The sequence below is a fragment of the Metopolophium dirhodum genome, chromosome 1 (genome assembly GCF_019925205.1).
Source record: "Metopolophium dirhodum isolate CAU chromosome 1, ASM1992520v1, whole genome shotgun sequence".
In the NCBI taxonomy this organism is placed as follows: Eukaryota; Metazoa; Arthropoda; class Insecta; order Hemiptera; family Aphididae; genus Metopolophium; species Metopolophium dirhodum.
The window spans coordinates 92,603,077-92,628,504 of NC_083560.1; the positions used below are offsets into that span (position 1 = coordinate 92,603,077).

Below are 25,428 nucleotides of genomic sequence, written 5' to 3' on the forward strand. Positions count from 1 at the left end.
TCGTAAAGGAATAATTTAGTTGTATAAAAATAAACACTTATGTTAAATATATAGTATAGATTTAAGTAAGTACTTATTGAAGTTGAAATATTTTAAAAGCTTGGTGACAAATGAAATACAAATTAAAACACCAAATGGCTAATTGTGTAATAAATTCATATTGATATTGTAATGCAGTCTGAACCGATCATCCATGTCGATTTGTCCGAATTTGAGTTATCAAGAGAGCTCTTGTAATTATAATTATATTATAACGATTAAATTATTTTATTTGTTAAAATATACAAATAATTAAACATAAATCCAATAACACGCAATAACTAGGTATTAAGTTTAAAAAAGTGGGTAAGTATATGTCACTCTGATGTACGGTTACAAGTGTACGGTCACTGTAATGGATGGTGTTAAATTTTAATTCAATAATATAAAATCATTGTATACGAAAAAATATTCTTTGTGAAGACGGTTGTCAGCCTATAATATTACCAACTACTAAGTATAGTCAGTGGCGTCATTTCAGTTTTTGAGAGGTGGGCAAAAGGCAAAATTTTTGACCGGCCAAAAATAAAACTGAAAAGAAACCGCTCGCTAACAATTACATTATAATTGCATTTTTATCTCAACACAAATAGCTTTCTTACATAATTAAATGCTTACTAGTTAGTATCAAAGGTTACTATCATAAGCATAAGTAACCCATTTATTTGAGAGATAACAATAACTAAATAATTAATATATATGTAGAGGTATACTTAAATATATTACCTATTAGCTACTATATGAAGAAAATATTAATATTTTAAATTTTTTTCTTGTTTTTCCTGGTGCTCTTCCCCCCATCAAGTCCAACTAGATTCACTTTCCTGTCGAAGAAAATCTTATCATTTTTACTATCCTAAAAGTTAATGATAGACAATGATATAAAATTACAACAAAAATTTTCACGGCCTGTGCTACATTTGAATTTAGTTTATAAAAGTATAAAATGTTAAGATTTTTCTGTATTTTATTTTATTGTATTTATAAAATTATTAAAATCAATATAATGTTTATCGTAAAACGTAGATATAAATTCTTATCTAGTATTGAACTATTAAACGTAAATAATATTATATTATTTATAGAGGTATAGTTAACATAAGGTTTTTTTTTTGCTTCCTATGTTCTCTGGCCCGCTAGATTTTCGCACATTCAAAATTGGCTCTCTAGTAGCATTGAGTTGCCTATCCCTGCCCTATATAGTATATAAGTTGAATCAAAATACTAAATCAACTCATAATAGCTTCTTGTGACATAATTGATTTTAAATTAATTACGCCTCTTGTAAAAATACCAACACATCTAGCATTCGACAACATGAACGCTAAACAATTAGTATTTCCTATAATGCACCTCAATACCTAATACCTAATTGGATTATCTACTTATATTTTAATATGGTGTCCCAAAATATTTTTTGTCGCATTAACGACCGATTTTTCAAAGTCAATATTTAAAATACTTGGAGACAGATTTAAATTTATATTTGCTAATTTTTCTAAAATTATATAACAAATATTTTCATATGTCGTTTGACTCTTGTTTTTCAATAAACAAAAAATAGCTGTAATAAAAATGTCTCGCACCTGTAAGCGAATCAGTTATAAGTACAGACGTACAGTTACATACAATTGTTGGAGAAAAGTTAGAGGTATGTGAATTCCCATTTTGATACTCTATTTTTTTTTTATTTTTGACAATTTCATCGCGGACATTTTTGTAGACTACCACAGTGTTTAATTATGTATGTGGCTGGGTATTAAAGAAGTAAAAAGTTATGGTAATTTTAATTTGGGATACTGGTTTTTTTTATTACATTTTTATCTAAATTAAATTGGCAGGAAATCATCTGTATTGGTTAACCATAAATTATATAATAATTAAAAACTATTATGAAATACATTTTATTATATTTTAGATTTATTAAATAGTTCGTAATATATTATTTGAGATGCATAGAATTTGAGATAATTTTTCAATTTGATAAATAACAAATATATTTTTTTAAGTGTTTACTATATGTCTATATACAGCTGCAGATTATCTATACAATTAAGAGTACGATTTAAATGATAATAATGAAAATGGTATCAAAAACCATTGAGGTGCTAAACACATAATTTGGATAAAAATAAACAAAATATTAAATTTAAACCAAAAACTATTTATTTAGGCAAATTTGTGTATTTTATACCGCAACGTATGTTTTTGTTTTAAATTGATAGGTAGCCTATTACTCTAATATTTGTTTGAAATTTTGAACTACTCCAATATTTTTTAATTATTGTTTTAAAATTATTTATCTTTTGAAAGAGATATTTATCATCAAACACGTATGATCAAAAAAAAGTTTGCATATTAAATACCTTTACAAATAGTCAATAAGGTATGAACCGAACAAAACGTAAGTGCATTGAAACTCGTTAGTTATATTGAATTGTTTTATAACGCAGGAGAACTAATTTTTTTAAATTAAATCAATACTGATGTGGATTTTAAAAATATTTGGAATACTTTTGCGTGGGGTACCCTATACGTACGTACACAGAATACTTTGGGAATGCGCTTTTATCATTTAAGTATTCAGAGTAAACCTATAACTACCTAAATATTCAATGATTTTACTCAGTATAGGGTAACAGATAGGTAATGCCTACGTATTTATACATATTATTATACAACCTACTTATATTATAAAATATGCATGTCAATATGACATTGTATAAACGAAATGGGACTGACATTGTCGTATGTCCAATCGGACGTGCTCGCAGGTCCGTCAACTTCAACAAGGAGACCGGTGACTGTTACATGAACGACGTGGACCGGTTCACCGTGTCCGGGCGCCCACCGATCAGCAATCGATCGGCCGACATCGTGGACTACATGGAGTCAAACTGCGTGGTCGAGCAACCAAAAATGTGTGACTTTGTGGAAGTCGGCGGCAAGCTTCTGAGGACTGTGGACGCCATCTACGAGAACGTGGCCACCGCAGACCGGTGCAAGGAGATATGCCTGGCATCCAAGGAGTTCCAGTGCCGTTCATTCGACTACAACGAGACGGGTGTGAACGTGTGCCGCGTCTCACACCACAGCACGTCCAGCCTGTCACAGCAGCAACTGGACCATCGTCCTTACCTGACGGTAGCCGGTGCCACCACTTACCAGATGTCGTCGTGCTTCAGCGTAAAGATCGACTGCCGCGGAGCGGACATGGTCGCGTCCGTACATACTAACCGGCTGTTTGATGGCAAGGTGTATGCCAAGAATCGGCCGAGTTCTTGCGTCAATGACGTGAAGAGCACCCTGGACTTCGACCTCCGGTTGGACTACCACAGTCCAAACTGCGACGTCCGACAGGATCAACCAGGAAAGTTTTTCACCGAAATCATTATACAGGTAAGGACATCATACTTATTATGTAGTAATGGTCGACTGCAGTCGGTTATTACACTGCTGCAGGGTGTAGATTCACCGAACTTGTTTTTACCTCTTTTTTCTATGATAATGGAGATTTTAGGTAAAATATAGATTTATTGACCATATTTTCAATTATTTAGATGTTGTATACCAGGAATGTCATATGGCAATAATAAATTTGTTTTTTCAAATTAAAATCATTCTTTTAAATTATCAAGCAGTTTTATCAATTTGTATGCATCTAAATCTAAGTCTGAACGAGTATTTTTTAGTTAATTAACTTTGTGTACCAGGTATCTAGCTACTATCGATAATATTCTGTTATTTAACTAATAAATATTTGCCTTTACACTTGTATATCTAATATACTTTGTTAAATTTAATTATATATATTACCAACAGGTAACTATTATAGATGATGTAAAAGTAAATGACAATACATACAGATTAGTATCTAGAGCCATACGTAAACTTTTATTGATATTATTAATCTTAAGTGAGTTATATGACCTTTTTGAAAATGTACATTTTAAAATGATCATAACTTACTTACACTTATTAGTTATTGCAGTCAATATATTGAGTTATGGTAATATATATCTATGAATAATTACATTTTTATTTCTTCTATTAAAATTAAGTAATCTTTAAATTTGTCCATACATCTTCAAAATCAGGTACGCGCAGACGTGCAGTAGCGCATTTAAGGGGACGGGTTGATTTGAGCGAATGCCCCGGGTGCCAAATTTTAGCAACGGGAACAGTTAAACCCACCTATAGTGATCAAAATATATCAGTGGTAAACGGTGGTTACATAAATATTTTTTTGTGTGCCAACTTATTGATTTTGAATGTACCTCGTCTATAAAGTAAAAGTAAAAATAAATATTTTTTATTACTATAAAAAGAAAATAATAATAGTAGGTAAGTATGTGCCTTTTTACCTAAATTTGGTATCCGCCTATTCAAAATATGTGTATTTTAACAGGAATAATAAATACAGCTTATTTGTTACAATTTATTGAACAAATTTGGTGTTACCACTTATAGTTTTCGGCCATTGTCCTTTTATACAAATCTAAATTTGTGTTATTATCATAATTAACTTATGAAAATATGTAAAAAAAACCACAGATTGTGGGGGTCATTTGATTCTTAGAACGGTAAAATTAATGTATTATATTGGTAGTTTATTTATTGGTAAATTTACTGGACTTGCATCACTAACTGTTACATTAATAACGTCGTAGCACCACGACCAGATCGTCACGGGCCAGGACATCGGACTTTCTGTGCGGTGTTCGTATGACCTTCAGAACCGGAGCGTGGGCCAGGGCATCGAATTGGCGATGGCGCCGGCCACGGAACCCGGTGACGACGGGGCCGAGTCAGACTCGCCCGACAAAAACGGCGGCGGTGGAGGCGGAGTCGGAGGCAATGGTGTGGAAGAGACGGCGTTCGTCATTTCACCCACGGTGATGATGAGGATCACAAACAGGGCGGGCGGTGACATACACGCCGCGCAGGTGGGTGACCCACTCAGTCTCCGGTTCCATATACTCGATGACCGTTCACCGTACGAGATATTCGTCCGGGAACTGATTGCCCTGGACGGCGTGGACACCAGCGAGATACTGCTCATTGACGGCGACGGTTGTCCCACGGACCCAGCCATCATGGGACCGATATCGGCTGTTGATACAGGCGGCGGAGGCACCGTTAAGATACTGGAGGCGCCATTTGACGCGTTCAAGTTTCCCACGTCTGACATCGTCCAGTTCAAGGCACTGGTCACACCCTGTTTGCCAAAGTGCGAGCCCATCAACTGCAACGTGGTCGGCCACAACGGTGCGGTCCGTCGGGCCGACTCCTTCGGAAGGTATACCTATATAAAATACTTAAAACAACAATAATTATAATGGGCAGGATTATATCACAAAAAAAAAAATATGTGCTTTTATGGTATTAATTTTTTATGCTCTTAAAATCGTAAAAATACATACATGCACTAACAATTTTTAAAAATAAAAACGGGAATATTTAGTATTAATACCGATTTCCGACAAAATAGATTTCGTTTTATTGTTGTAATGCAATAAAGAATAAACGTATAGTGACGTAAAATTAAAAAATTAATTATTAACATAATTAAATATCTTCCACATATTATTATACTATTAGTAAAATATTCAAAATGGTTTAGAAATTTTTTTAGTTATTTATAGATTTGAAATATTTTATTTCGTTTTTATTTGACCTTTGATACAATTTTTGTTTGTGAGTTAAAAAGTTTAAAAAATGTTTAATGTAATAAAAGTTTCCGAACATTTTTCTTACAGGAATTAAAAAAATATCTAAAATCATTTTCAAGATAATATTTTTTATAGGTAAGCGTTTAAATTTCAAATGTTAAGAATATTCGTTAAAATCTCGAATTATTTTAGGTATAATTAGGATGGTCTCCACTTAGAATCGCTTCTCATCTTTTAAAATGATTTATCATTATTTATGAGATGAAATATTCTACTAAGTGGTATAAAAGACAATTTTTTAGGTGGCCAAAAGAACTTTTTAAAACTAAAAAGGAGGATAAGTGGATGTCGCTCTGCTGTACAGTAGGTTACAAGTGGATCACTGCAATGGATGGTGTTAAATTTGAATTCAATGATATAATATCATTGTATAAGAAAAACGATTCTGAGCGAAAACGGTCAGTCAGCCTATGATATTACCAAGTATATTTGATGATATTATTGTGAATAAAGTAATTTATATATAACCTATTTACGTGGAGCCTTGTTTTCAATTTTCAATCCTTAACTATAAAAGTTGAACATTTTATACATTTTTAACTACAAAATAATTAATAAATTATATATTTGATAAATTTTGTCAAAATTTTGAACTTGAAATGTTTATAAAAAAAAATTGTGACTATGTATTTTTAATATTTTTCAACTGCTATTAGAACGATATATCAGGAGCCTTATATTAAATTTTCACGCTTTTTTACCCAACAAATAAAATTGTATTGATATTTATAGAAAAGAAAACTAAAAATATTGAAAACTGACAATGTCCATAAACAGCTCAAAAAGAGTCAAAATATTTTCAAAATTGTATGGTGTATAGAAAATGCTAATGTAAACATTCAGTGAAATTTTCAAGTATCTACAGTCATTCGTTTTTTAATTACAATAAAATAAGAAAATTGTTACATGAGAAATCGAGTGAATATCAAATGTTGTAAAAATATAAATTTCAGACGCTCATAAAAATTTAATTTAAGTTTCTTGTAGACATTTTTTTTTTTGATAAAGGTAGAAAAACTTATGAGTAATCCTATATTACATTTTCAAATCTTAGATTTAAAAAAAAAAATTTTTATGAATTCTCAACTCATAATAATTTGCTAATTTTCGTGATTTTTCCGTATTTTGTCAAAATTTGAACTTTAAATGCTTATAAATAAAAACTGTGAACAAGGATTTTTAATTTTTTTCATCTGTCTTTGAAAAAATAACCTAGGAGTCTTCTATTAAATTTTCAAGCTTTTTTACTCAACAGATAAAATTTTATTGATATTTATAGAAAAAAAAACTAAAAAAAATAAATATATCTGATGATATTATTATGAATAAAGTAATTTATATATAACATATATGCGTGGAACCTTGTTTTAAATTTTCAATCCTGAGCTATAAAAGTTGAACATTTTATAAATTTTTAACTACAAAGTAATTATGAATAATTATAATTTTTAATTTCATACATTTTTTCAAAATTCGAACTTTAAATAAGTAATTAGGTAAAAAAAAAATTGTGCCTATATATTTTTAATATTTTTCAACTGCTATTATATTAATATATCATATTATATACCTTGCATTAAATTTTCACGCTTTTTTACCCAACAAATACAATTTTATTGATATTTATAGTCTATAGAAAAAAAAAAACTAATAAAATTGAAAACTGAAAATGTCCGTAAACAGCTCAAAATAAGTCAAAATATTTGGAAAATGTTAAGGTGTATAGGAAATGCAATTATAAACATTCAGTCAAAATTTCATGTCCCTGGTCATTTGTTTTAGAGTTACACCAAAAACCAAAATAGATTTTCTCGAAAACAGATTTTGCGTAAAAATTCCCGTTTTTCCTTAATTTTTCTTTTGTTTTTCACGTCACTTTTGAAATCTACTGGGAAATTTTTACTTTAGACCCCCCAAAGTACCAACTAGATTCACTTTCCTATCAGAAAAGTTACTGATGAAGAAAATCCAAGCACTTTTACTGTCCTAAAAGGTGAAAAAAATAAATAAATAAAAAAAAGACACACATCATTGTAAAATCATTACATTCATCGTTCCACTCAGAATCTAAAAATATTTTGACTCTTTTTGAACTATTAACGGATAAAATTGATAAAATTGATATATTTTTTTTGATTTAAATCAAAAAATAATAACCGTAGATACCCTAAATTTACACCAAATAGTTATATGAGAATTTAACATACGTAATATTCAAAATATTTTGCATCTTTTTGAGCGGTTTTAGCTAGCCATGACAAATATTTGATTTTTTAAAGTTTTTTTAAACTATTGTCGATAAATAATTTTAAAATACCTTAAATTTAATAAACGGATACTCATAATATAGTTGACAGTTGTTGTTAATGGAAATTAAAAAAAAAATTGAGCGTAAATCCAAAATAATATTTTATGTGCGTATGAAGTTAGAATTTTGATAATTTCGCTGAAAAATATGAAAATGTGAAAATTATATTGTATTTAGAAATTCATATTTTTTTATAATTTAAAATAATGGTGGACAAGTGGGTTGTGGGTACCGCTCTGCTGTACAGTAGTTTTAATGGATATGTTATACTTAAATAAAATGATAAAACATTGTATAAGAAAAAATGATTCTGAGTGGTTAGCGTAGTCTTTATATTATTTTTTTTTTATTCGGTGGTATGGTGATAAACAAAGCGTTAGAAATTAAAATCCCATTTTTAGAGGTTTTTTCATCATTTGTCGGTCGTTTTTCTCAACGCTTTCTAAAACTACTAGGAATTTTCAATTTTGACCTCCCAAAAGTACCAACTAAGTTCACTTTTTTAACAGTGAAGATGCTGATCTCAAAAATCTAAGCATGATTAGGTACTATCCAAAATGTTGCTGACAGAAACACACATCATTGTAAAACCAATACATTCTTTCGCTCCGCTCAGAATCTAATATTATTTGTGGGTACTTGAAAGTTGTAAGTACCTATATTATTATATTTTATACAAACAATGATATTTTTAAATGCAACTTTTTCTGGAAAAAATGATATAAACAATTACTATTTGTCGGATGTCGCAACTTTGTTTAAATGTTTTTGAAGGGGTTGTTATGGATATTTTATATAAAATTAGAGGACTCGATTTTCGATAATTCATTTTCAAAATCCAACGATGTCTCTTTTCCAACAAATATTATAGATTACAAATAAATTTTAGTGGAACCATTCAAAATAAAAGTAAATATTAGGGCTCTCGGTTTGGTACGTGTATTGATATACACGTGTACACGTAGTCCGAACATGTACAATAAAATGTAGTAATACCCGTGTATTTATTTACACGTGTTTTTAAAGTTCGTGTGCACGTGTATCTTAATACACGTGTATTAAAGGTCCAGATACCCGTGTATTAAAATTACCCGTGTATTTAAAGTCCAGAAACTTTTTATTTTTTTATTAATAATATTGCCATGTTATTCTGACGTGTGCTATACAATTTTCGTGTACTGAATTATTTTGTCTCTTATATTGTTTGTTATCGGCCGATAATTGACATTTACTAACAGATAGACGAAGCCAGTACGGCAAGCTGGTCAAAGTCTAGAGTTAATATTTTTAACTTTAATTTATGGAACGACGTCCTTGAAGCAACTTTAACGAGTATGATAGATATTTAATAGTGAAGATAACAACATTATCGCAAATTCGTAAATACGTTTTATTAATAAAACTTAAATTACGAGTTGGGTTCTTTAATTTGGAGTGATGTTATTTCATTTGTGTGTTGTTCACGTCTTGTGCATTGTCATATGTTTCCATACTCAAATAACAATAGATAACTATTTTATTAATTCATAAGATGAGTAATAAGTGTAAAAGTTGGGTGTGGCTGTATGCTAAACGGCATGGCGATAAAGCTTACTGTGATTTGTGTACCGAAAATGAAAACAATGAATTTTGTTGTATTGGTGGAACAACAGGATCTTTGGGCAGACATTTAAAAACTATACATAGTATAAAACCACCTACAACTGTAACACGAAGGTAAGTACATTTAATATATATTATGTTCATAAACCGTAAATTATCTTTTTTTTTACAAAGAATATTTTTTATATATGACGTATCATAATTAAACAAGTAATAAAATAATAAAATAACAATATTAAATTATATTAAGTCTGCACATAGTTATTGAGTGTTTCCACTTATCCTGATCACACTGTATTTATTTAGAAATATAATCTGATTTTTAAAGTAAAATTATGTTTTGCTGTTTTATTTAACAGAAATATTATACCTATTATGTTATATATATATTAAATATTAATATGTATAATATAGAATATAGATAGGTAAAGACTTAAAATTAGTAAATAATAGTTAGGAATGCATCGAATTTTCATCATAGTTCACAATATATTTAAAATAAAAAATTCAAAATTTTAAAACACTAATCATAGGAACTTATCTATATATTTTGTCATTAATAAAGGGTTGTTTCTGGTCATGAATTTGTTAATTCCGGTATCTTAACCAGTTCAACTACGACTGCAAGTTCTTCAGAATCGCAAAGTTTGGAAATTGACGCGCCAATACCTAGGAAACGACGACGAACTTTTATAAATCGGGAGGACAAAATTTGCAATTCTGAAAAAACCGAACAGATACATCAAGCATTGGCAAAAATGATAGCCGTGAATCAAATGCCCATATCTTTTTGTTCAAGTGAAGGTTTTAAACAATTTATGGCTGTTGTTGAACCTAATTATAAAATTTGTAAAGAAGGAGCAATAAAATCCAGAATGAAAGTGTTAAGATCGTCAGTAACAGAAATAATACAGAAAAAATTAAGAGATTCTAAAAGTATAGCATGTACATCTGACTGTTGGTCATCATTATCTCAACACAGCTATATTACAGTTACTACTCATATAATTGATGATCAATGGTGCCCGAAGTCATATACACTTACAACACATGCAATGGAGGAATCTCATACTGCTGTAAATCTTGCTCATCAATTAGAAGATACGTTTGATAAATGGGAAATTGGTGGAAAAATTATGACAGTTGTCACAGATAATGCGAGAAATGCAATAAATGCTGTACAGTTACTGACAAATATCTCTGAAACATACGATGTAACGTGCGCTGCTCATAGCATTCAACTCGCGGTCAACAATGGATTAGGACAAGATGGAATCACTACACTAATTCAGTTAAGTAGTAAAATGGTTGGTCATTTTAAGCATTCCAATGTAGCTAAGCATGCTTTAACAAAAATGCAAGAGCAGCTTGGATTAACACAACAAAGTCTGATCCAAAGTTGTAAAACAAGATGGAATTCAGTATATATGATGTTGGATCGTCTTTATGCTAACAGGTGTGCTGTGACAAACGTCTTAGCAGATCGTAATACAACAAATGTTTCAATAGCAAAAAAGTTGGAAATTACGGAAAGTGACTGGACAAAAATGGAAACTTTGATTATCTTGTTAAAACCATTACAAATTGTCACAACTGTGTTTTGTGCCGAAACACATTCTCCTGTATCAATGGTTAGACCACTTCTTTCAAAAGTGATTGAAAAACACTTTCAACTAAACAAAGATGATAATGAAGTCGTTATAAATTTCAAACAGACAGTAGTGTCGCAATTGAAAGAACGTTTTAAGCTTAACAATTTAGAAAACATAGTATCTACAAGACAAGTCTCATCATTTTTTGACCCGAGGTATAAAGAATTGGAACATGAAGAAATAGATGTAAGGGAAAATATTCGTTCCAAAGTAAAAAATTTACTGGTTGAAATGAATACTCCGGATAACAGAGAGGAAACTAACGTTTGTGTTCAAAAAAATAAGGGTGCACTTGAATTTTTATACGGCGAAGAAGTTCGTGACATCAATGATGCTTCGACACAATACCATTATTACTTAGCAGAACCACAACTGAGGTACGATTTTGATCCATTTGAATGGTGGAAGTCACATGAAAAAAAATATCCTTTAATAGCCGAGTTAGCAAAGAAATATTTGTCAATACCAGCAACATCTGTAAGTTCGGAACGATGTTTTTCAACTGCCGGGAATGTCGTTACGTCCAAAAGGAACTGTTTAGCACCAGAAAATGTTAATATGTTAGTATTTTTGTATCAAAATCGTCAATTATTATTATAGAACATTTAATGTACATTTTTTCTTTCATAATTATACAGTGACTGTGTTTAATTATTATTTCATATTTTTGTTTCTTTATCCTAAATTATTTATTCATAGGTTATCATAAGAAAAAATTCTCTACAGTTAATTTTTAATAATTGTATTTATATTTTATAGTTTAAGAAATTATTTTTGTTATTATATTGTAATTTTTTATTTCTAAAAAATATTCATTGAAAAAGCAAATACGAAAACATTTATAATTTATATTATTATTTATTATGTATGAATCTAATTTGTAATTTATTAAAAGAATTAGTTTGGGTTTTGTCGTATTTATAAGTTATCTTTATAGTGTTTTACTGTCAAATATATTATAATACAATCGTTAAATAAAACTCAAATTAGTAATTATTTTTATAAATGACAATGGGGAGGCCGGAGGGGCAAAGGCACGTGTCCCTTTTACCCATCCTTGTATCTAGTATCTACCACTGATCATAACGTAAGGACTTTGAATACACGTCACACGGGTATATGGACTCTAAATACACGTATACACGTGTATTTGAATTACACGGTCTTTAACACCGTTTCCATAAAAACACGTACGTTCGTGTTCTTAAATACACGTGAAATAGTGACCCCTAGTAAATATCAATAAGTAAATGTGAAAAATAAATGAAAATAAAAATGATTATTATTTATTATTACTATTTAATTACTATTATATTAATCATAATCAATAATCGAAAATACAGGCCTGTGATAACTGAAATATGACGCACGTATGTTTGTAATGTAATTTTTTCCTAATACAGTAACTTTTCGTTGTGCCGAATCTCAAGGGGAACAGAAAAAAGTTCGAGATATCAAAAACTTCAAAATATCGAGATAAAATAAATCAAAATAAATGAAAAACAATATGAATATGAAAATTTACATAAATAATAAATAATACGAATGCCTAAAATACATAGTTTGAATACTTAAAATACTGAAATAATTTAAATGACTAAATATATTATATTTTTTTTAAACTTCTGTCGTCTAAATTAAGATTCAGCTACAAAATTCCATTTATCATCAGAAATAGTATGAGAAAACCGGCTTTTATGAAGTAATTTATTCGGGATAACGATTCATTTTATATCGAGTTTTCGAGAGCAAAATACTATTTAGTAGTGATGTTACGAACCCTGATTTTTAAGGTCGAACCGAACCCGAACCAAACTCTTCTTTAAATTAACGAACTCGAACAGATCCGAACCTACATATTTTTAATTGAACTCGAACCGACTGAACTTTTCAAATATTTTATCGAACTCGAACCGAACATTAAAAAAGTCCAATGGTTAAAAATGTATTATTAATTTATTCATTATTGTTTACTATTTAGTATTTAGTATTTACTATAAACTAATGGTTATCTTATAAAATATAAAGTTGCTTGCTAGTAAACTTGCTAGTTGCAACTATTTCTTATTATTTTTTATTTACATTTTGTATCAAATTTTAAATTATATAATTAAATATTAATTTAAATATTGTCATGTTAGAACACTAATCTTTGTCTTCGAGCTCTTCCACTTGTCCTGCTTTGGAAAACATCCGTTCGCTACAAACTGATGTTCCTGGAATACTAATGTACTTCAATGCAACAGGAACCAAACTAGAAAATTTGTCAGTATTAGTTTTCCACCATACAAGGTGATTTGATGTAGGAGGAAGAAGTGGTTGATGCAAATATTCCTGTATCTAAAAAAATTAAAAAAATTCAAGTAGATAATCATATAATATTTTAATAATTAATATCTACTATTATATTATTAATTATTATATATTATAAATATATTTAATTAACAATTAATAAATAGATAAGCAAGAAGTGATCTTACCTCATTTTTTACACAGCTTGTTAGTCCTTCATTGCCAGTACTGGAGATTGATCGCTCTTGAAGAATATCCCACAGTGAATTTGTCGGAACAAGTACTGTTATGGGCTGTATATTTTGTTCAGTTGTTTCTAGGTCTGTATCACTTGTCAATTTAAGATTCTCAACTTCTGTTGTAAGCAAACGTTTTACATTTTCTACTTCATACGATTCCATAAGTATAGTTTTAAATCTAGGGTCAATTGCTGTTGCTAAGTATGCTGAGTCATTTTTGCATACTTGAAATCTATTAGATATAGATTTTTTCAAGCTTCTAGAAAATCCTAATCCTGCTGTCGTATTGCTATTTTTCATAATAAAATTGTTTAATTTTGTTTCTATGGTATATATTATTGGGTTTACCATTGAAAATGTTGGTATATCTTCTTGGCTAAATTCCTTTGTTGCTTCAAGAACAGGCTTTAATATTTCAACAAATCCATTAATAAGTTTCCACTCTCCTACTGTAATATCAGTGTCTTTTACCCAATTTTGCAAATCCAAAACAATTGCTTCTTTTTGTTCTATTATGCTCTCCAACATTAAAAACACACTGTTCCAACGAGTTTCGACCATTTGTATGAGCTTATGGTTTGTAAGATTGAATTTGTTGTAAACGTTCCCAAGATTTGTTACTGTGGTTATAATAAGTTACAATTGAACGACACTTTTTTAATAAACTTTCCATATTATTTTCTTTTAAAGCATCTTAGATGGCCAATTGTAATGTGTGGGCTGCACAAAAATAGTGATATAAGTTATCATTGGAATTATATTTATTTAATGCACAACTTATATTTCTTGCATTATCTGTGACCATATAAATAGGAATATTTGAACTTAAAATATCAATGTTCCATTCACTAACCATAGATTTAATTTTAAGAAAAATACTTTTTCCATCATGTTCTCCTGGAAAGTATGAACAATGAACATCCTAGTGTTTTGTTGTGAAGCTCAACTTGTTTTGTTAAATAATGTGTTGTTAGTGATATATATGGTTGTTGAGCCCCAATATTGTCCATATATCAAAAGTAAATGATATGGATTGCATACTATTCAATTCAGTGTTAATTTCTTCTTTGAGTAGAGATAATTTTTTTAAATACAGCTAAGGAATTGCAGTAGAAGCTAAATATTGTCTTGTGGGTAATTTATACTTGTTCTCTAATGTGTAGGTACATTAAGTTCTTAAATCCACGGTCTTCAACGATCGAGTATGGTTGGTAATCTAACGCAATCATTTCACTTATATTTTGGGTAATTAATTTAGCTCTTGCACTGTTTTGTGATAAATATGATTTTGAGTTGAATGAATCTTGAATTTTGTTTTGTTTCTGTGTAGTGTCTTCAATTTTTCTCTTCAATGCTTCTTTTTTAATTTTTTTTTCTCATTACATGCTTGATATTCAGAATATTTTTTAGTGTGGATTTTAAGATGCCTTACTAGAGTGGTTGTTGTTTAAACTATAAATCAACCTTTGATTCGTTGTATGGTCTTCTTCTATTTCTTCTGTTATCATCAGACTTTCTTCATGTTGTTCATTTATAAATTCAGTTGTCTCTAGGTCTGGATCATCAATTTGAAAATTATTATCATTACTACCTTGAATATCATCAGATTGACTGGATCTCATTAACCGCTCAAATGCATTAATCCTCTCAGCCATAGTCAGTATATAGTAAAATTACAATAAATCTATAGTAATAGAATAAAACTTAAAAGATTTATTTTAAAATTTAGTTTTATATAAGATTTAAGATTTTTAATTGATACTCTAATAGTTAAATAATAATTAATTGACAATTGTACTTACATGGATACACAATACGATACGAATCTACAACGATGAATATATTATTATTTAAAAACTTATAAGTTTAGTCAGTATCAGTATAAACTAAACTAACCTAAAATAAAGTATTAACTAAGGACGGTATGAACGGCACGATAGACGATAGTACAAAATACAAATGTTCAGTAAAGACTAAAGAGTAAAGATAGAAAAAAACAAGACCGTTGAAAATATTGGCTGCAGCCAGTAATCAGTTATTACATAACAATTTATAATATATAATACTATTAGATAAGATATTAATAATAAGCCACAGATATTAAAATTGAAAACAACCAAACAATCTATTTTTGTATCTAGGGTTTTTCATAACCAGACCCCCCTGCACCGCCTGGCGTAGTGAAGTTGTATCACGGTGGGCTCGGTGAAACGCGTTGTATGGGAGTATGCTGCGCCGCCGCCGGTCGCAACACGCAATAAATAATAATAATAATAATGTTGGATCGCCGAATTGTTTTTAAATTCTCTAGATCGATTGTCGAACCGAACTATTAGGTATTTGGTTCGGTTCGAAAATCGAACAGTTCGTAACATCACTACTATTTAGTGCAATAGTAGTTTCAAGGGGAATTCAATGTAGTTCGAGAGAACGAAAAATTCGAGATATCGACGTTCGACATATTAAGAATCTACTGTAGTAGGAGCCTTGTATTACATTTTTAAGCTTTTTTACCCAACAAATAAAGTTTTATTGACATCCATAGAAAGAAATACTAATAAAATTGGAAACTGAAAATGTTCCTAAACAGTTCAAAACAAATCAAAATATTTTTTAAATTTTATCGTGTGTAGAAAATGCAAATGTAAACAACCAATGAAAATTCCATGTACCTACAGTCATTTGTTATAGAGTTGCACCAATAACCAAAATCGATTTTCTCGAAAACAGATTTTGCGTAAAAATTCCCGTTTTCCCTTAATTTTTCTTTTGCTTTTCACGTCGCGTTTGAAAACTTCTGATCATTTTTTACTTTCGACTCCCCAAAGTACTAACTGGATTCACTTTCCTATCAGAAAAGATACTGTTGAAGAAAATCCAAGCATTTTTACTGTCCTAAAAGGTGACGACAGACACAAAAATAAAAAAAAAACAAACATCATTATAAAATCAATACATTCATCGCTTCGCTTAGAATCTAAAAAATGATAAAATAAACAATCGTTTAACATTTAAAGCAGCGGTTCTCAACCTTTTTGAGTTTTCGACCCCTATAATGTCATCAAGATGTCTAACGTCTCTTTTGTAATGAAGAATTAAAAAATTTTACAAACTGTCATTATTGTATTTATTTGTGTATACATTTTACAAAAAAAGGTATATTTTAAAAGCTAAAAATTCCCGGTTTTCCTTAATTTTTCTTTTGTTTCTCACGTCGCTTTTGAAAACTACAGGGTAAATGTTTATTTTTGACCCCCCAAAGTACCAACTAGATTCACTTTCCTAACAGAAAAGTTACTGTCGAAGAGAACCCAAGCATTTTTACTGTCCTAAAAGGTGATGACAGACACAAAAATAAAAATAAAACACACATCATTATAAAATCAGTGCATTCATTGCTTCGCTCAGAATCTATAATAATCTGTTATTATTACATTTAGGACAATATAATAACTATATAAAAATTTAAAAAAAAAAAAATATTTTTTATTGTTTTATGTGAAAAGTTAAATATAAAAATGTACTTATGAAAGTTTGAAAATATCAATGAAATAATGTATATATTTTATGCAAACCTATCGTCCATAGTTTTTTAGACTATAAAGTCGAGTGCGTATTAACTAATTTACTTGAAATTCTATATTCAGCCTCAGAATATTATTGTAAAGATAATTTATTGAAAAAAAAAACAATAATTTTTCAAAATAGTACATTTGGCCAGCTAAAATTGCAGTATTTTATACAACTGTGCGCCGGCCCTATTAAATTTAATTCACTCCCATTTCTCCAACGGATATACCCAGGTGAGTTCTCCGGTACTAGGTACAAGACTAGGGTGGCTATTCGTCCCGGATTTCCCGGGACGTTACCGGTTTAGGAACCCATGTCCCGGCGTCCCGGACAAAGTTCTCGGGACACCGATTTGTACCGGTTTTGGACTTTTGCATAGTTATGTACCGGAAATTAAAACCGTTTTTAAATTGGTATTCTTTTACTTACTCGGTTATCGATTTTATTTTGAACAAATCCTAATCGTATATTATTTCGATAACGAACGTCGGAATGTACGACAATTGCAGTTATAATCAGTTATAATTAATTTTCAATCGGGAAAAACCATATTATGATTTTAAATTTCGAGTATTACGGTTACGAAAGATTATACTACAGAATGTATAGTTTACCTATAGTCTATACATTATAAATTAGTTAACAGTTATTTGCTGACGATACAAGTTGTATGCGAGTGCAATATTTATCTGATTTATCAACAGTTTTGTTCGTATTTATAATTTACAATGTCGTAGTGTCGTAGTGACTATGCCGCCTAAAAGACTTTGTCATTTTAACGAAAAGTTGCAAAATGATTTCCCATTTATTAAAAAACTTAAATCTACTGACGATTTCAATGTACAGTGTACAACTTGCCATGGAACTTTTTCAGTAAGTCATGGTGGACGATCGGACATAAACGATCACCTCAAAACGCAAAAACATAAGTTAGCTACAAGATCATCGATTCAATATGGTAAAGTTTCCAACTATTTTTCTGCTTTGGTTCCTACTGAAAATGATTTTTTGTTAGCCGCCCGCGAAGCTACTTTTGTGTATCATACAGTAATTCACAATCACAGTTTTCGTTCTATGACTTGTACATGAACTGATTCGTCAATGTTTAAACGACAAAAAATTCACGTGTGCAAAAACAAAAACCAGGGAAATAGTTGTCAACGTTATTTGCCCGTACATAGTTGATAATACTTTAAAAGAACTATCTTCTGCGAATTATATATCTGTTTTAGTTGACGGTTCCAACCACAAAGCAATTAAACTAGTGCCTGTTGTTGTTCGTTATTTTTTGCCTCATGTTGGTGTAAAAAACAAAATACTAGAGTTCTCAAATTTGCCCGGTGAAACGTCTGATTTAATTACTTCTAAAATTATTGACGTTCTTACTAAATTCGGATTAAAGCAAAAAATTGTTGCACTATCGGCTGATAACACAAACACTAATTTTGGTGGATTAAATAGAAAAGGAAAAAATAACGTGTACACAAAACTTCAGACAGAATTAAAAAAAGTTGTTTTAGTAGAACAAAAATGGGTACAAATATTTAATATATTTAAAGAAAAAGATGTAAATGTATCAAATCTGGCAATGGTTGTAGAGTTTGCATTTTGTTTACCGGGGTCAAACGCGTCAATAGAGCGAGTATTTTCTTTAATGACAACTACTTGGACTGACGTTCGAAATCAAATGGATACTAAAACAATAGAATGTTGTCTGATAACAAAAACATATGGATTGAGTTGCATTGAATTTTACAATGAAATAATAAAAAATTCTACACTACTGAAGAAAGTACACAGCACTGAAAAATATAAGGTCTCTTTGGACGACAAAAATAAAGAAAAATAATAAATCAGTAAAATCTACCTAGATTAGTATACTTATCTTAACGGCTGGAAATTGTATTATTGTTTTTATTTGAATTTTAAGTGTTCATAAAATAAAGATAGCCTATCTAATTGATTAATTTGAATATTATTTATACCTATAAGTTATATACAGCTACCTATGTAATTATATAGTATATACTTACTAGATATTAACCTATTTTTTATGAATTTTGGTGTCCCGGATTTCTAAAAATTAAATCTGGCCACCCTATACAAGACGTATTATAATGCAACAACATGCAGTAGGTACAGTTATCGAATTTAAATAATAAAAGTAAATAATCTCACGCCGATAATTGAAAACATTGACGACACAGCCGTCGTTATTTACTCAACAGAATTACACATAATAATATGATACTATTATTTATTATGTTATAGTACTCGACAAACGAGCCCGAATAACACGTACAATACCGTTGGCAGTTGTAAATATTAGTTATTACTTTAATAGTTTGATAAAATTACGTAAATTTAGTATATTTACTATAAAGGCGCTATTCCACTTCTACCGTGTTCGCGTAATCGTGTGAAACGATATTGTACTCTCAGATCTGTCAATTCAGGCGATATCGATAAATTGATACCACAGTTTACCGTTAAGTTGAACATTTATTCCAACTCCTTCTCCATGTCTTCATGTAAAACAACCGCGACCAATATCAAGTATAATTATTATACATACCCAGATAATCAAAACCAAGATACACATCGTACCTAAACGAACTTCGATCATAATTCATAATATAATGTCAGTCAAGTTGGCACCGGCACTTAGTGCTACAATCTTAAACCAAACATCAATAATTTGCTACGGATTAGGTACATTTTGCTACGCCATAATAAGAATTTTCTATTGGCTTGTTTTTGGTACAAGCCGGAAACAAACATGCCTGTGCAGTAATACCTATGCATAATAACTACAAAACATATAATTTGTATAATATTATAATATCCACAACATAAAAAATAGGTACATTATTTTTAACATATAGTAAAAATTAATTATAATGATATAAAAAGAAAGTGCAGTGGGGTGCTATAATTAACCATAGGGATGGGGTGCATCGGGAAAACTCCCGGTGTCCCGGTGGACCAGTACGAGCCTGCATGTTCTATCTTGACGTATCATTTAAATATATAGGTAATATATTATGATCTAAGTGCGCGAGAAACATGTTCGATGCGACACGGTGATGTGTCGCGATACCATGGTGGGTAGGTACCGCAGCTATCTACCACGGTTATAACTTATTACCGTGTTTATTCGTATCAAATTTGTTTTGTTTTGACAATTTTATAAATATTAAATAAATCCTGGATTTTTCTAAAAAAGAATCATCAAAGCTTAACTTCTGCGTGAGAAGTCACGCAACATATTAATATAATATATTATGTTACCAACAAAATGGTACTATGCATATTTAAACCTTATATTATATTATTTAAATTAAGTATATGTATAGTGCATATAAATGCATACTAGGGCGATAATAAAAAAAAAATTTTTATTTCTGAAAGTCCCATCCGTTTAATTTGTTTATCCATCTAATAACAAGGTTCATAAAAAGTTTCAAGAAAAAATTTCAATTTTTACTGGTTGCGCAAATTGTTTTAAAAATATAATAGATATTTCAATGTATGAGTTAAAAAAATAAATATATTTAATAATTAAAAATAATTAAAAATAATATAAAAAAAGTCATCGATCATCATAATATTGTATAAAAAATAATCATCACATAAAATGTCAATCATCAACTGTAGATTTATTTGGATTTGGATACTTCTGTCGGTGTTTCAACTACTTGCAAAAGATACTGCTTTTGTTCTTCTTGATTGGTGATTATTCCATTGAAAGTTTGAATCAACGAAATCCCATGTTCAGCTGCATCATTAACTACTTTCAAATTTTGAACCCTCTTACAATCGTCAACAAAATCTTTGTTATTTTCCCAAGTATCTGGATTCTGATTTAAGAAATCTTGGGGGATTTCTAAGGCTGTAAATAATACAAGGGTATTTTTAGAAACAAAATCAGACAATTGTACTGTTTGAACTGCAGTCGTATCAACTGTAATACGCCGTAAAGGAAAGTCAGCTCCTTTTTTCACTAATGATTTAACCATATTAACTTTCATATCATTTGACACTTTGCTATCAAAAAAGGCTAATCCAATAAGTGTCTCACTTACCATAAATGTCTTGAAAAGCTTTTGGCAGCCACGTTGCCTATAACTTTATTTGATTTTTTATAGTTATCGAGTTCCTTTAAAAGATTAAGATCGTTATAAGGAGCTAGTTCGCCACTAGAAGCAGTACTTAATCCCCTGTTCCATTTGGAATTTTTGGCACACCAAGTAATTTCATAATATACAAATGCACATTACAACGGTCACTCGACAACTACTGTACAGCAGAGTTGCGGTACCCACTTGTCCACCTTTTTAATTATTCAATTTACCTAGTCAGATAATTTGTTAATCAACTTAATAAATAAACTAGTTCAAGTATCCATTCTAATAACTTAGCTTTACGCAGTTAATTTAAAAATAATGGGTTAAACAAAACCCATGTTTGTAAATTTATAATATCTTTAACTGTACTTTAAAGTTATTAATTAATTATATTTTTGTTTAATCACTCGTGTGTTAAATGATTTTAAATAAAAATAAATATTCCTTAATTGAATAATTTGGAGTTTGCTCAATCAAGTACTTCTAGTATCAAGAAATAGTTGGATGTACGATCGTGATATATCAAGATCGTACGTATTTTGTCGTCGCAATTGTATCTATTTTTAATATATATTTTAATCATTGTTTAAAAATTTGAATGTTGCACAACAACTGCATGTGTGTCTTTCTTTATATAACTGAGTTCAGTCAATTTTATAATATATTTTTCTCCACAATAATGTTTTAAAAATGTTAACCATATATGTGATCAATGTAGTTCATCTTCTATCCTTTATTGGTTAAAAATTAAACGTTGGTTTTTAAGATGATGGTGAATGTAATGTAGATGCATTAATATGTACGAGGTAGGAATTACCATAGGTATTTATTTTACAATAGGTACACAAAAGTTCATATTTTCATAATATAGACAGTGTAATACTGCGTTTTGTGATTAAGTGGTTATTTATTATGAGTCTCTCATCTAAGTTTTTTACTTTGGTTTTTAAATAATTATAATCAAAAACGTAAACTGAATTATACTAAGCATAGGATCATAGGCGTAACTAGATGATGGCAAATATAATAAAGTAGATAATAATATTATTGTTATATAATATGAGTATACAATTTTTTTGTGAAGGGTTAAAATAATAAATTGAATGGGACTAAGCTCCACCGATGTATGCGTATCACGCTTATGGCCCTTTTAATTTTTAGTCAGCCAAATAAAACGGTGACAGGCTATGCGGCTGCACCCTATTTTAAGTCTTTGTTTTTTTCGCTGGATTTAAAACTGATCCCGTTCTTTCTTTTGACAGGCGGCGCCGCAGACGTAGCGTCGGCGGTGGCAACCAAACCGACGAAGTGGTATTCCAGGAGATCCGCATCGAGGACAAGTTCAAATTCGAAGCCCAACGGGGCGAGCCTGGCCACGAGATCAACTTCTCCGGCAGCAGCGGCACCTCTACCTCCACCAGCACAACAGGCGACCAGAACACCTTATACTGGAACACATACGCGTTCGCACTGATGCTGGTCGCGTTCGTCGTGCTCCAGCTGTTTGTCATATTTGCGTGCTGGCTGTGCGCCACGTACAGGTCGCGGGGCAACCGCGAGGCCGCCTCTATATATGAATCGGCCGTCAGCGAGTACGCCTCCACCGTCCGGACACCGATATCCTGGGACAACAGTTATTATAAATGATTTTCAGCCATCGGCGGATATCAATTACCGATTATACTATAATATACTATACCTAGGTATTGTGTATATCGCGGATGCTTATGACCGAAAACTAATGTAACTTATTAACTTTTATATAACTTAATGTAGGTTACGTAATATTATTATAATTACTTGATGTAAATAAAATTAAACTGCGCCCGCAGAACAAGTATTGGGTGGCGTGGAGCCGGTGATAGGGTCGTATGGGGAGGGTCACGATCAACACCGCACGGAAACTGCGAATTTAGTCGTCTTATTATTATATTCTTGGTATACTATGTCATTATATTACATATTATATATTATAGGAGGTGCCGTGATTATTACATTTCGGAATTTCTCGGTGGTTGATCTGATACGGATGTAGGTATAGGTACCTAAATAGGTACTATATTAAATTACCTATTATTATATTATAAGATTTTTTAAAAATTATTTTATGGGCGTGACTAACAATAGTTAAATACAAGTTAATAAACATAAGTTTATCCTCCCTATTTAACTTCTTTAAATATACCAATAAATAAGGATGCCACAAATCCATAATTGTAATACACTACAGAGTCTATAATCATTAATCCTACTTAAAAACTCATAAAAAGACTATAGAAATTTGGCAGTGCATGTATTTTTTGTTTTTCAATTACACTATATCGTCTATATTACTTATTCAAAATATAGATGATTGTTCTCAAAGCCTTTATTTGAAACTTGAACATTTTTATTCGTTTAAGTGAAAAAATAATAATCCTATTGCTCAGGCAAAGTTCTACTCTTTTAGTTATTTTTGTCATACAATTTAGAATTATAATCTTATACTGTAACATTATCGGCTAATTCCGCTGTAAAAGCATTTTTTTCTTATATAATTTCGTTAATTTGTGATCAGCATTAGTATAGCCGTGCGACAATTCGTGTAAGTTTTTCAATTAGTATTTAAATAATGTATTAGTATCCTTTTTTTTATTTCGTTAAAAAGTGTTATGGATTTTTAAGTTCACTAGGTATCTATTATTACGTAATAGGTTATCTAGCTATCTTAATAATATTATTAATAAAAACTTTAAATCTTCATAGTTATAGATTATTATTTTTTTTATTCTTCAAGAAGAAAATGGGGGTCCCACTGAAAACGTTTCAATTAAGTAATATTTTTACTCGCTTTGTTTGACAAAAGAACGCCACTGACATTGACTACCTACAGAATATATACCTACAGTACGGTCCACGAAAACGTGCGGGTTTCTCTGAAAGCCAGTGTACCTCAACATATGATCCGTGCCGACTGCCGGTGTTGCAGCTGGCGCGGCATGCCGGCTGCAATACCGGTGAGGCAACCAAATGTTTTATATGTAGGAACAGTTTTCAAATTTATGTACGGTAATTTTTTTTTAATTGAGTACAATTATATACATTTTATAAAAAAAATATACGCATTGTACAATATACATATATGTGTGTACACGATTAATTTCAAAATTTAGCGGGAAATAGTTTACCAACCACCGACGCAAAATTGCCACGAGGCGCGCAGCGGTCACCCGCACGTTTTCGTGGACCGTACTGTAGGTAGCTATTTAGACATTTACGTAAGTACGAGTACGAGTAGTATAGTAGTAGTTCTTAGTATTGCTTGAAATTATATTTATGATATATACTAAGCATTTGCATGATAGGCAGGTACCTAACATACTGTACTATGCGCGATTAATATAATTATTAAAAAGATTGGATAAATATTGTTGTAATATTTACTAACGATAAAACCTAGTTCCAGAAAATCACGTTTTATACTTTTATACAATTATAATATTCTACCCACTTACTAGTGGGTAGAATATACATCATTTTATCCCACCTCTGTACATTTTATGAAATTAAATTCCATAGTCAGGTAAATCTCGTTTCTACAACATTAGGTTTAGGTTTAGTATATCAAATTGTATTATAATTATATATACCTACTTGGTTAATTTATTGTTTTGTTTTATTTTATTTTATAAACTATTTAAATATATTTAAATCTTAAATGTATTCGATCTATGTATACGGTGTATCCATATCGAACGTCAGGTTATTAGATATTATAAGCGGAAACCACTTGAGACAAAATTGTGTAATATTAGATATTTTAATACCAACACAAGTGTAACTATTTGTTTAAATGATACTAAAACAATCCACGATACATTTTTTGTA

The 25,428-nt window shown here is 30.3% G+C and overlaps 2 protein-coding genes across 2 annotated transcripts in view; both read left to right on the top strand.

The window, feature by feature from the left end:
- Positions 1 to 24,796, top strand: part of LOC132935700 (uncharacterized) — an 81,863-nt gene extending 57,067 nt beyond the window's left edge. Inside the window, exons 3-5 of the mRNA XM_061002315.1 lie at positions 2,814 to 3,438; positions 4,710 to 5,338; positions 22,824 to 24,796. Of these exons, the coding sequence (XP_060858298.1) occupies positions 2,814 to 3,438; positions 4,710 to 5,338; positions 22,824 to 23,208 (1,639 nt within the window). The 3' untranslated portion in view covers positions 23,209 to 24,796. The remainder of the gene's footprint in view (positions 1 to 2,813; positions 3,439 to 4,709; positions 5,339 to 22,823) is intronic.
- On the top strand, positions 9,003 to 12,557 carry LOC132937156 (E3 SUMO-protein ligase ZBED1-like). The gene is made up of 2 exons (XM_061003984.1): positions 9,003 to 9,795; positions 10,247 to 12,557. Exons 1-2 carry the CDS (start codon positions 9,611 to 9,613, stop codon positions 11,931 to 11,933), a joined length of 1,872 nt encoding a protein of 623 aa, XP_060859967.1. The 5' UTR covers positions 9,003 to 9,610; the 3' UTR covers positions 11,934 to 12,557.
- Positions 24,797 to 25,428: the final 632 nt, after the last annotated feature.

What these genes read in the sequence shown, in the direction of transcription:
- LOC132937156 (XM_061003984.1), top strand. Translation starts at nt 9,611, where the DNA reads ATGAGTAATAAGTGTAAAAGTTGGGTGTGGCTGTATGCTAAACGGCAT. An exon ending in CCTACAACTGTAACACGAAG is followed by an intron (nt 9,796 to 10,246) that starts GTAAGTACATTT and finishes TCATTAATAAAG; the next exon opens with GGTTGTTTCTGGTCATGAAT.